This window comes from Hippocampus bargibanti, linkage group LG02, assembly GCF_051943395.1.
Source record: "Hippocampus bargibanti isolate YZ-2025 linkage group LG02, ASM5194339v1, whole genome shotgun sequence".
Taxonomy (NCBI): domain Eukaryota; kingdom Metazoa; phylum Chordata; class Actinopteri; order Syngnathiformes; family Syngnathidae; genus Hippocampus; species Hippocampus bargibanti.
In genome coordinates this window covers 21,063,187-21,076,266 of record NC_142735.1, presented here as the reverse complement: position 1 = coordinate 21,076,266, position 13,080 = coordinate 21,063,187, and the positions used below count along the sequence as shown (strand labels likewise).

The following is a 13,080-nucleotide window of genomic DNA, read 5'->3' as shown; positions in this document are numbered from 1 at the left end:
TCAAGCATATTTTCTTTGGTTTTATTTTAACCAGAGTCCATAGTTGAGACAGAGCATGTGCATGTTCCACCTGGCAGTGTGTTGAGCAGTAGCAGCACAGCATATTTTTTGTACTTCTGATGTGTGCATGAACATTGTATTGTCTTGGACACACAAAAAGAAGGACACGAGTACAATAGATTCGTATCAGCTGTATTTTGTTGAGAATGAATCCAAATGTGTTTTCAAAGCCTTGCTTGGATATGACGCTCTGCAATGTCAACGTGACAGCAGAGGAAGGTCGCTGGAGTTCATGATGAGACTGGAGTCGAGGTTCAACGTATCTGCGGACATACATTTTGATCAGCAATATTTTTGTACAGGCTTCTGAATGTGTGGTTGTTCTTGATCATAACTTCAAGTTAAGATGCATATATACATGTCATGTAGATTTCGAGCACCTTGATCAAAGTTGAGCTTTTTGGATGGGGACGCTTGACCCAACCCCTCAATATATACCAGGTCACTGTTGACGTCCGAGTCGTTGAGGGCACTCAGGGTCACATCTGAAACACATATGCAGATGCTTTGGTCTACTGGTTCATTTCCATGACTTGTGCTTGTTCTCAAACTCACCCGCGGCCTTGCGTTTCTTGGCGGCAGCAATGCCGACCTGCATCCTGGGCTGGGCGGTGGCGGTTCCGGTTGACAACACAGTGGATTTCTTGGTGGCTGCCGTGTTGGGTGCGATACTTTGAGATGAGCTGCACCGAGTGCTGTCTTCATGCTTGCGCTTGACCGGGCTCTTGGTGTGAGTACTGGTTGTAAGAAGGCAAGTTGAACTCAAATTCAGGCATCTCAAATTTAGACATATCAAATTGATGCGCAAACCTGGTGGGGTTTGCCTCGGCCACGGGGTGAAGTTGCATGGTGAGTTCTCCCAGTCGGCTGAAAGCAGCACCGGCTGCAGAGAAGATTTCTCCAACCTGCGTGTAAAACAAGCAATCAAGCATTCGTTCTGGAGAATATGAGGTGTAGAGAGGAGCAACGTTGCCATGACTACCTGTTCACTTGTATTGACCACTCAATACAACTTATTTTCCTGCAACAGTGGTGCAGGAAAATAAATTCATAATTTACCTTTTGCACTTTAAACCTCTGTATATTGTTGTCATTTTTCGGGGGAAAACTTACTTTGGTGGAAGCTGAAGTCATGTTTGACGTTGGCCGTAGGGCTTAACCAGCACCTAATATGCTAACAATACAGCCAGCTAGCATCGGCGGCTAACTTGCTTTTGCTGGTGGTCGGTTGTTCTCTGCTTGGGGTCCCGTGGTCACCAAAGCGAAAGCTCCGGCATCCGAACGAAGTGCCCGTGCACCATCATTCCAAAGATTTTAGTTTCGCAAAGTTAACATTAGCAACAAGAAAGCATTTGGTAACACAAGGTGATGCATTCGCTGCAAAGCGAAGGCTTGTAAACTACGTTGACGATGGTAGTTTTTGGATTGAGAAAACAGTAATCAAAACAAAAGTGCTAGACCGGTTTATCGCCAGATGCGTGTTTGATGTAGACAGCCAAGAGTAGGAAATTGCATTTCTGTTGTAAGTGGTCCACTACGGTTTCCGGTTTTTCCTATTTCACATGAATGCAACATACAGAAAGACGATTGCCTCTGGTCATGTGACCACAATACGTCAGTCGTTTGGTTTTACCTAGCTAACCATGATTTTGTGCGTGAGTGTTGTTTATTAATGTATCTATTTAGGACCGAATGCCCTAAATATTGACAGAAAATATTAGAATGTAAAAACGACGTTATGTAAAAAAAGACAACCTTAATTTACATCCAAGCCTCCTATTTGAAGACTTTGTGTCCAATCACTTGGACGTCGTTCATGTTTCTTCATACTGTATTCTGGCGAACAACGCGTTCTCCCCCTCCCGACTTTCTTAAGTGTTAACATACTCAAATAATACAATAGATTCAAGGATGCACATTGTCTTCGGCTTCAAATAGCCTTGGGGTTAAAATAATTTAGAATAGAAATTTTAGAACATCCAAAATGGAAAAAGCATCTTAAATACAGCACCACGTGGTCATACATTTGCATTTTTTAAACGATAAATATAAAGGCTGAGAACACACACTGTACCTAAATCCGATTTACCAACAGCGAATAACCCAATCACAAATATATTTTCATGAAGGTTTCAAAGTTCGTATTGGTAGTTATTCATCCATACAAAAACAGATCCAAGTCTTAGTACAAATGGCATCTTTTTTTCCCGCTTCATTAAATCAAACAAGAGCACGGTGAGTCAATGTTAATTCGATATTTTTAAAGCTTAATCTTTACAGGATAACTCCTGTAACGTATTTTGAAACTGACTTCTATCAATGTGTTTCTCATTAATTCTTTTGTCGACAAAAGCCATAAGCGTATTTTTTGTGTTGATTCTTATTGAAGGAGATGAACCCCCACCTTCTCCCTTTCCCCTGACTGCGCATGCATATATCAGCCTCCTTCATGGAAACATGAGCACTCATGTTCTACATTTGCATTTCAACAGAACCTAGTCGACCTTATGAGTCGTCGTGCTATGATGACAAAAAGGTGTCGATGTCATGCTTCTGTGACCAAATGGGCTGATGTCATGCTTCTGATGTCCTTTGTGCGGCTCAGATCAAAGAGCCGAAAGAAAATGTTTGTGATAGTCGACTGAAAATTGACAAGAGCAACGCTACGGTCAAATCCCAACGCAAGGGTCACAAAGATGGCGTCAAATTTCAACAAGCTGAGAAAAGTCACAGAGAACAACCAAATTTGTGACAGCACCCTCCACCCATCCCCATTTGGCATTTATGACCTTCTGAACACTCAGAAATGCCTCAAAGACTTTTTTGTACAGCGGGGGATATTTGGGGACTATAAGTCCAATTCTGAAGTCAACCAGGTAACAAATGAGAATGCACGGGAATGTTCTAACCTTTACTGATGAATACTTTTCCCACCAGAACGGGACATCTAGCTCAAAGTCCAGGGAGAAGGACGACAAAATCAACCAAATCATCAAAAGCATCGTTGAGAAAAGCATTGCAGACATTGCCAAGATGAGGCAGCTCATCTCCCTGTGGGATGCGGAGGAGCGCTCCTCATCGCACTGTTACATTGACGAGTCGTCATATGGCCTCGTCACCCAACAGAAAATTAAACATTACCTACGGGATTTCTTCTCAGAGCGCCTCACGTCAGCTGAGCCCCCGATAGATCTTCAGGAAACCGTAGAGTATTCTACCGAGAGGACTTCTCCCGAGAGGACTTCTCCCGAGAGGACAAAGGTAGACGTCACTAGCCCACCTCTGTCATCTCCCATTATTGGGAAGGCTATAAACATGATCAGTCAGGTGATACAGCCTGTTGTTGACACCTTCGACTCCGCCAGTAAAGTTACAAAAGCTGTGGTAAAAATGCTAGCGCGCAGCGATCGAGACGACCAAGAAATGGCGAAAGAGTCGGATGAAGCAGCAGAGCCGAAATCGCCGCAGAATGTCTCTGCTCTTTATTCGGATGCCGAGGACTCCGGGGACACCAGGGCACCTCACCTCTCTCCCACGACTGTCGAGGAGGAAAGGACTGTCATGCGTGACAATAAAGACAAGGATCATCTGGTCCATCAATTTCCTCCATCTGTGGAAGATCAAAATCATACATCAAGGCTTTCATTCGCACTGCCGGAAGCGCTGGAGGACAGTTTTTCTGCAAATAAGGTCGAGAGTATCGAGAAGGATGACAATCATGTTGGGGCAGCTATGTTCAACGAGGATGACATGGATGAACTGTGCAATTTGCAATATGACATCCAGTTGACTCCTAGACTCTCCCCCATATTGGAAGAGACTGGAGAGACAAATTCTTCTGCTTCCTCTTCAGCCATCCTGGACAAAATGTGCTTCTTTGAGGCTGACTCAATCTGCAGCCTTTTGGTCCCATCAGAGTCCACTGCAGTAGCAGATTCATCTGTTCCAACTACTGCTATCTCAACCCCTACCCTTGAGAGTACAAATATCTTCCACACCGAGTTACCTGCGCAAGAGACGGAAGAGGAGATTCAGAAGGAAGAGGAGAATCCCTGCACCACGGACATGGAATTGACTCCTCAAGTTTTATCATTAAGTGGCGAGGAGCCCAACGTAATTGGTGACTACAGAGATGAGATTTCAAACGCAGGATCTTCTGTAGAAGAGGCCACAAAAGCTAGCACTGTAATTGACGCTTGGTCCACCTCAAGACTTTTGGCCAGTTCCCCAGTCCCTTCTACTGCATCTACATCTTCTCCCATCATTGAGAAGGCCAAAACTATCATCAACCAAGTGATGCAGCCTGTTGTGGATACCTTTGACTCCGCCAGCAAGGTTACAAAAACAGCCGGTAAATCTATTGCTAAAAAAATGAAATCCATGTGGAAGTATCGCTCAGGCAAGAAGAAGGGAAAGCGAGGCAAAGGAAAGAGTGACAAAAAAGCTACCAGAACCTGTAAAGATATTTCAGACCAAGACATTGGGGAGGAGGACAAGATGGAAGATGAGAATGATGCAGAGGATGAGGGAGAGGACGATGAGGGGGAGGAGGAATCGAGCACCACTGAGTTGGACTCAGTCTCCGAGATTTCATGTGCATTAAACGACAGTGATGTTGTTGATACCTCAGAGGCTCTTCCGTGCATCATTGAAGATAACATAATTGAGAAACCTGAAGATAACATAATTGAGAAACCTGAAGATAATATAATTGAGAAACCTGCAGAGGTCTTGAATGACGTGACGGTAGAAGAGTTCTGCTTCTTTGAGGCGGAATCATCTTCTGTTATTTCAACCCCATTCATGGAGCAGACGACGGCAGGATCGTGTGATCCCACCTCATCTACTTTAGCCGTTCCCGAGCAGTCAAAACTTGAAAATTGTACCCCAGATACACAAGAAGACGAACAACTCTCCTGCGATTCTAAATCACTGGAAAATGAACTGAGAGTTGCAGAGATGGATGAAGAGCAGGCCGGTGAGAGCACTGCCCTCCAGTCAGAGGAGGAGGGACCCGAGCATAACATCTACAGTATTTTTGAGAACATTTTCAGGGAAGAGTTTTCCAAAAAATTAGAAAACTCCCTCAGACAGGGTCTATGCGATGCCGTCCGTGTCTACGTCCCTGAAAGAAGCTCAACAGAGTCCTTTCAGAGCACTAACATCCCATGCGAAATGGGTGACCATTACACAAGACAAGTGGTTGATACTTCATCGGTGTGTCCGCAAGATTCATTGGAAAGCGCCTCAACCTCAATCATTTCTTTTGCGAGCTACCAGTTCCTCGAAGATAGAATAACTCAGAAACATTTCTCAGATGTCAGTTTTAAAGGGATGGCACCGGAGGTACTTGATTCCAAGCGAAAATCACTGTGGAAGAGTTGGAAAATGAGACGTGCCAGGAAGATTCTGCCGGGTCTTTTGGAGTGCCATTGCACGCCTCGTGCCTCTGACGGTGTGGTCTCAGACAGCAAACCAACAGAACCAGCCATCAAGTCAATCTTGAAAAAAGTCACATCAATCTGGAAGTAGGGCACAGTGATCCGGAGTTGTTGAATACAGAGGCAGAAGAACACTGAGGGTCACGGACCGATTAGGACTAAAGACCATCACCAGTGGAACCCGTTATCTACTGGAAGCTGCTCTCATTTACAAGGGAGAGAGGGTCATCTACTACTAATACTATTTCTTTCTTCCCATAAAAAATGTGGCAAAGCAATATTGTTCTTTTTTTCAGTGTGATCTACAGAAATTATGCTTGTCAGTTTTTCTCTGCACTGATGCCGTTTTCTAGACAACTGGGAATGAGGATAATGTACACCAGCTCCCATCCTTCATTGTGACTGAGGACGTGGCCTTCAATCTGTTTGAGCTCTTTTGTAAATGTACCAATCAGCTCCTGAGCTCACTCCTCACTGAAGTGATCCTCTGGAACAGAGGCACAAGTCAGGTCAATTGAGTGAACATGAGAAAAACTCAACTTCCCAACAAGTGTGGAGGCCGTACTTCGTCTGATTGTGTTTGTCCCACTTGCCGTGAGATGGTGAGGATTTACATACATCAAAGACTGATGTCAGGAATGGCTGGCCATGATCGATTCTGCCGAAACAGCGTCCTTGTCCATTGGCGGATGTTTCATGGTGCAAGGGTTGTCGGTCCTTACACCCACCACGCTAACTACAACGGACAAGAATTAGTATCAGGACGGTTATGCTACGCGGACATCTCGACCAAAATCCTGCTATGTATTTATGTGAACTTCTGCATACCCATAGGTTGTTCAAAGCAGCGTATTGAACTTTGTGGATGGAAATAATGACCGTAAATAAGGTGAGTATTTCAGCTCACCCGGGAGGCCTAATATTAAGCCAATACTCTAAGTCCCCTTTTTCAGAAAAGCGTCTCGAATTCAAGGCTGGAGCTCAGCGTCTTGATGGACATCATTGTCCGATGAGTAGTACCAACTCACCATCCCTGAGACAAGACTGTTTCGAAAGCATGTATGAGCACATTGTATGGCTTCTCAGGGGTGGTAGAAATAGTTTGGCAGCTGAGAGACACCATGATCAATGAAATCCAGATCATACTAGAGTGAGCTGCAGGTGAGATCTCTCTACTTTGTAGGCCAGAATGAGCGAACTTTAAGGGTGCGTAGACAAGCTACAAACATCCCATGCTGCCATTGTCACTCCAAGTCGCATGGACAATATGAGCTTGCACCTTTTAAGATTCCATCTACAGAGATGAGCCGAGTGTGTACACTTAATCTACTGAGTGTAGCGTTAGTTCCCAAAGCGCATGCGGATTCTTATTGAAGAATTTACAATACATTTGTGATTAAACCCAAATGAAGTTTTCTTCAATATCTCATTCAATCTGTGTTGAGATGTTTAATTATGACTACTCACTTCAAATACAGGATGTATAGAAGGCAGATGCTTCTCAGTTTAGCCTCATAGAAGACCATCAACATGTGGGAGAGCACCTGTTGCGCTCTCCACTATAGTAAGGGAGATACGGTGTTGTGGGATCCAGAAAAAACCACAAGACAAGCAATGTGATACGTCTTGACTCAACAGTGGTTTACTTCGAATGCCCCGATCTAATGCAAACGTATGTGCACAACAATTTCCGGTCCAACGATCTAAATCGGTCCGACACGAAACACTAACCGAAGCAGGCGTTCCATGTTTAAATAAACATTTTTGATATATATCATTTGTAAACCAATAGAACTACGCGAATGTAACCAAAATAGGAAATACGATAATTTACAACCTGTCACATACTCCCCCTCAAAATAGATGTTGTCCCCAACATATGTACTAGTAAATACATAAATGCGCTGGACGACGTGCCCAAAACAATGACGCACGGTATTATGAACTGCATCCAAATATGAACTATAATAATGAACAGTTTACAGACTGGAACTCTTTTCATACATTCTGTTTACATTATAACAATCAACAATTCACAGACTGGAACTCTTTTCATACATTCCGTTTTACTTATACACGGCTCATCGGGGTCTTCTTGTTTCCATCTCACTGTTCTATTAAACCGAAGTGTCGATTTACCATTTCTGTAGTATTTCGTGGCATAATAGGGGTGTGCGCCATACATCCAAGGCATTGTCTGTTCACCATGATATGGTACTGTCCCTACATTGTAACAAGATGGCGAACCAAGGCGATCATACGTGAATACCTTGGGTCTCCTGTGTTCTCGTCGTGGCCGTTGATTTCCCCCAATATCAGGATTACTGGGGTTGGCTGGGGAAAAGGGGGACACACCGTCACAGGTGAATCATTTTCCGGACCAATGTTGCCCTCCTGAGGTTGGTCAACTTCCGCAGCTCCCGGCTCTGTCCCCGGCAGTTCATTCCCCAGTTGATTGTCATCATGGTGGGTTGTCTCCACGAAGCTCACGTCCCGCGGTTCTGGTGAGTCTGGTCGGGTGCTCTGGCGATGCAACACTGGATAATACTCATCCTCCTCATCATCCTCTTCCGGATCCATTTCCGGCATCTTGTTCGGTCGTTGCCGAGTGGACTTTTCCTTGGACTGGGACTGTAGTGAAGTCTCTAATGGCAAATGATCACATGGCAGCAAGAGATTGCGGTGGAGTATCCTAGATCTGCCCTTCCCCCTCTCAGGTTTCAGCTCATAAACTGGAATGTCTTGGCTGACTTGACGAACCACTGTATGAACAACATCCTCCCAGTGGTTTCTCAGTTTGCCTGAACCTCCGCGTGGGGTTAAGTTTCGAACCAGAACACGATCACCGGGCAACAGGGTAGAATACTTCAGTTTACTGTCATATAGTCTTTTACTCCTGGCAGTAGCTTTGTTGTTATTTTCTTGCGTGATCGCATACGCTTCCTCCATGCCCTGTTTCCACTTCTTCACATAGTCCTTCTGGTTGGTGTCACCCTGGTTAGAGTCTGGATTCAAACTAAACAACATATCAACTGGCAAACGTGGTGAACGTCCATAAAGTAAGTAAAAAGGTGAAAACCCTGTCACCTCACTTTTGGTACAGTTGTAAGCATAAACGAGTTTGTTTAGTGAGTCTTTCCAGTTACTCTTTTTCCAGTCCAGATATTTGGATTTCAGCACATAACTCTGACAACTGTCGAAAATTCAGTCCAAATAACTTGCCTTTGATGTCCAACTGTAATTCCTCTAACGCCATTTTCGAGAGGGTAGACGCAGTTCAGCTGGCCGGATTCACTTCAAAGTCTTCCAGTGCCCTCTAGTGGTGGCTGTACGCACAGAGATGCAACTAGAGCACATGTAGAAACAAACCAATAAACGGCGACGCCACTCCGACTGGGTTGATTGGGGATATTCGGCGCGAGCTTCTACCCACGGCGAGTAGACAACACTCGAACGCAAATATCCCAGCGGTGCCTCCAAAATGTTGCGCTCTCCACTATAGTAAGGGAGATACGGTGTTGTGGGATCCAGAAAAAAACCACAAGACAAGCAATGTGATACGTCTTGACTCAACAGTGGTTTACTTCGAATGCCCCGATCTAATGCAAACGTATGTGCACAACAATTTCCGGTCAAACGATCTAAATCGGTCCGACACGAAACACTAACCGAAGCAGGCGTTCCATGTTTAAATAAACATTTTCGATATATATCATTTGTAAACCAATAGAACTACGCGAATGTAACCAAAATAGGAAATACGATAATTTACAACCTGTCACACACCCAGAATTCTGAGTGACACACTCTCATCTATGCCAGCAGCCCAGAAAAGGTCAGTCTTTAGTCAGGAAAATGCTGGATATATGATTGGTTGGTTTTACTATCCGGCATAGTTTCAAAACAAAAATACATCACAGGCTTCATTGTACCTTCAGTATTTCAATACACAAGCATGAATGCTTCCTCACTTGACAATCACAAAAGGGGAACCGCAATGTTTTCTATTTGACCTTTGTGTTTATTGGAGTCCCATGATGGTGTATTCTAATGAAAAGATAACCATTATCTTAACAGGACCGACAGACAGTGATTCAACTTCTTCTTTTCCTTTCGGCGTTTCCCTTCAAGGAGTCGCCACAGCAAATCAGTGCCCTCCATCTTTAGAGATTTGATCAGCATGTTTGTTTTGGCCAAGCTTTTACGTCGGATGCCCTTCCTGACACAACCCTCTGTATTTATCCGGGGTTGGGACCGGCACAAGAAGACATATGTCTGTGGCTACAGAACAAGCAACTCGCTCAGTAAACACAAAATGGTAATCGGCACAGCAACATTCAAAAAAGCAAAAACTATACTCACCATTTGATGACAATGCTTGTATATACTGTATATAACCTGTGTGTCCAATTTTGTGTGTTTATGTGACGTTTTGGGTTAGTTGTTTGTCGTCAATTTCCCCCCGTCTCCTTATGTAAAATATGAGCTTGGCTAAATCAAGATTGCAAAGCATTGATTTAGGGTCAATGCAGGCAGCCTCAAGTTACAACGAACGTCAGTCACCGTTCGCTAGCATGAGTATATTTTCTGAATCCTTTGTCATCCACAATTGAAAATGGCTGAAAATCACTTGCAATAATTTTACCCAGTTCCTCGTCAATTGTGTTCTGTTTAGCTGGGTTGCTAGCTTTGTGCATAAAGTGTGTCAAGGAGCTCTGGGGTGTACATCTTGGAAGTTGTGATATTGCAGCAGCAACAAATAATAATAATACATTTCATTTATAAGCGCCTTTCAAAACTCTCAAGGACACTTTACAGTCACAGGATATTTTTTTTCCGGGTAAGCAGTGGTTCAACTGAGAGACAAAAATATCAACTACATTATCATATGGATAACACGGTGAGGTGACCTGGGGTTCTTCATTCATGGTTGGATCCAGTGTGCCATAAAAGCTGTGACCGGGAAATTCCCTGCTATGGTCTTACGCGTTCGAATCATTCAAATATCCATAACCAAAGAAGAGGTCTTCCATCCAGTGCACCCTACAGTACTATTTGGTCTACTGTCAGCTGTTCTTTTCACAACACCTGACCCACAGGATCCCCTTCTACCAGAGAAAGGACCTTTGCAATTCCCCAAAGATTCGTTCCAGGTCATCGGATGGCAACTTTCTACATCCATGCTTACCAAGCCAAAGGGACAAGAAACTACATATGTATGCATTGCTCAATATCATCACTGTTACCTGGTTGACTCACCTTTTCCAGGACAGTGGTTACTAAAGTGGACATTTTACCATGTTGTCCGGTTACAGATTCTCACTATTGATGCATGAAAGGAATAATCTGAATCTCATATGAATTCTAAAGAATGCTCAAAGTGACTCCCCTTCTCCTTCACAAAGCGAGCATCCTGCCGTAAATCGTTGTTAATGCGTAGATACAACCCGGAGCTCAAGTCAGCCATCAAGTGACAGAAAGAGCGTTACTGTGGCCGTGTGTGGATTGTCAACCGTGCAGCATGAGAAAGACTGTAAATCTCCTGTCCTTGTGATCTGTCCCTCTGTGGCCTTGCAGTAAAGCCGAGGAGTCATGGCTTTGTATGTTGGCCAAGTCAAAGAAAATTGGCAACTTGAGCTAGCTACACAACAATCTTTGTGTGCCTCTACCCGTACCTTCCTGTGACAATGCCAACAAGCCAGCGGTAACATGGAAATGTGAGCAATTGCCCTGCACTTAGTGGTTCCTATTTGAGGAAGTGACAGAACCGGTCTCCCACCCAGTACCTCTCTTGTCCAGTCTGATCAGGAATAGTATCAGCCCAGTGGTGCACAACTGACAAATTTCAGAGTGATCCTCCTGATCGACAGGTCTGTGTCAGGTCTGTGTCTGTTGCATCATTGATGACTGCTCTTTGGCACAAGTCCAGGTCAAGTTTGTCCAGTAGGGTGCGCTCACGCCATCCCTCGTCCCCAACCAATGTCAGGTTTATGTAGCTGTTGGTCCCCACATAAGCCAATAAACCCGTCACCACGGTTTCAATGTACAAAGCCTTCCCAGCTAAGGATATTTATGTATGTTACCAAGGTGCTCTTTAGGACACCAGTGTTATGGAGGAGTTGGATTCTTGGAACACAATCTTTTCCTTGAATGTGCTGCGCCAGAGACGACAATGCAAGCAAAATTATTCCAAACTGTCTGGATCCTCTCCTGGACTTTATCGCCATTCCTGCTTCATTTGCTTTGCTTTTTGCTTCTGAAGAGAGGCACTGCAGAGCTAGCATCATGGCATGACATAAGAGCTTCCTCATTGTTATCACGGTTTAAAAACGAAAGCCAAGTTAGACTTTGCTGCATACTCAAAAGGCTCAGACAGAGTTTATTTGAAGACAGAAGGTTTGAACATGAACCAGAATCCAAATATTAGGTCCATTAGACTAGCAAAAATACATGACTCTATCAAACTAAAGCGATGGTTGAGTTGAGCAGCATTGAGCCAGGGACATCGTGATGCTGGTGGCGGATGAACGAAACGTTGAAAGAAAACACAAGACATATTAATCGCCTTTACAAACACTTAAATGAGTAACGAAGCTTTGTTCATGCCCATACCGGTTCCAAATGCACTTTTCCAAGGCAGCGTCCACATTACCGCTAAAATACACAAGTACACACATAGACTATGTTCACTATCAGTATGAAACAAAGTTTTTGTAGTTTGCATGTCATTTTTGCCACTCTGTTAGACAGTGTGGTCTTGTTATAAACGCGCTTTCAAAAATAGACAGCATCTGTCATTAATGTGTGATGTACACGTGCATCAGCCATGACAAAATCCTTGTGTTTCTTTAGAATCCGTCTGCGCTACTGATGCTGTTGCTAGATGATGAGTTGAAGGTAAGGGGTGCTCCTCCAACATTATTGCGACCGGCTACTAAAGTGCATGACAACGCAATGGCTTGGTTCAACACACATACAGTACACAGAGTCCGACTTATAGTCAGTGTGTCTGCTTCTTCGATTGAGCAAAGTGCTGTTTGGGCATAAAAAAAAAGTGTGTGTCTAGGTGCAGCACAACCTTTCTGCTGAGTTTCATATTTAATTAGGATTGAGACAATATTTTTGTCTTGAGTCTGGCACTTGCTCGCAATCATTATCAGCAAAAGCTAAGAAACGGATCAATATGCAGCACTTGGATACATTTCTGCATGTTTGTACGTTTTTCCAAATTACGACTTCATTAACAGTGCTCGGAAATTAGAACAGGTGAGGTGGCTATTTATGTGGTCCTTTGGGATGACCATTTATGTGATCCCAAATCTCAATTATATATATATATATATATATATATATATATATATATATACACACAGTAAAGTCTCGTTATATCGATATCGGATATATCGATAGTCCCGGCTATATCGATACTATTTCTATGCACGCACGGAGAAAATTACATGCAAACAGGGTCGGATATATCGATAGTCCCGGTTATATCGATATTTTTTCGGACTCCCTTGAATATCGATATAACGAGACTTTACTGTGTGTGTGTGTGTGTATATATATATATATATAT

The 13,080-nt window shown here is 43.7% G+C and overlaps 3 protein-coding genes across 7 annotated transcripts in view; 1 reads left to right on the top strand and 2 right to left on the bottom strand.

Moving 5' to 3' along the window:
* Positions 1 to 13,035, bottom strand: part of LOC148901886 (zinc finger protein RFP-like) — a 123,158-nt gene extending 110,123 nt beyond the window's left edge. Inside the window, exon 1 of the mRNA XM_088989980.1 lies at positions 8,724 to 13,035. The gene's annotated coding sequence lies outside the window, so the exon portion shown is untranslated. The remainder of the gene's footprint in view (positions 1 to 8,723) is intronic.
* The window catches only part of LOC148901885 (P2Y purinoceptor 3), a 29,863-nt gene that overhangs the window by 5,022 nt on the left and 11,761 nt on the right, over positions 1 to 13,080 (top strand). For 3 of the 4 annotated variants that reach the window (XM_088989977.1, XM_088989976.1, XM_088989975.1), the window contains exon 3: positions 12,354 to 12,398. Coding sequence is in view for 1 of the 4 variants with exons in the window: in XM_088989974.1 (XP_088846100.1) it covers positions 2,944 to 5,592 (2,649 nt within the window). In the remaining 3 variants the exon portion in view is untranslated. Of the gene's footprint in view, positions 1 to 2,940; positions 8,561 to 12,353; positions 12,399 to 13,080 lie in introns of those variants that run through there. The other variant, XM_088989974.1, reaches the window with a different exon arrangement.
* On the bottom strand, positions 172 to 1,595 carry LOC148901887 (BPTF-associated chromatin complex component 1). Of its 2 annotated transcripts, none has more exons than XM_088989986.1 (5): positions 1,174 to 1,595; positions 871 to 965; positions 616 to 797; positions 441 to 545; positions 172 to 323 (listed from the first exon to the last, which is right to left on the bottom strand). In XM_088989986.1, the coding sequence occupies exons 1-5, from the start codon at positions 1,192 to 1,194 to the stop codon at positions 259 to 261; spliced, it is 468 nt and encodes a 155-aa protein (XP_088846112.1). In that variant the 5' UTR covers positions 1,195 to 1,595; the 3' UTR covers positions 172 to 258. The 2 variants fall into 2 exon arrangements, with proteins under 2 accessions (XP_088846112.1, XP_088846113.1); XM_088989987.1 differs by having other exon boundaries at positions 1,273 to 1,594.

What these genes read in the sequence shown, in the direction of transcription:
- LOC148901887 (XM_088989986.1), bottom strand. Translation starts at nt 1,194, where the DNA reads ATGACTTCAGCTTCCACCAAA. An exon ending in CAAGAAACGCAAGGCCGCGG is followed by an intron (nt 546 to 615) that starts GTGAGTTTGAGA and finishes TATGTGTTTCAG; the next exon opens with ATGTGACCCTGAGTGCCCTC. An exon ending in AAAGCTCAACTTTGATCAAG is followed by an intron (nt 324 to 440) that starts GTGCTCGAAATC and finishes GTATGTCCGCAG; the next exon opens with ATACGTTGAACCTCGACTCC.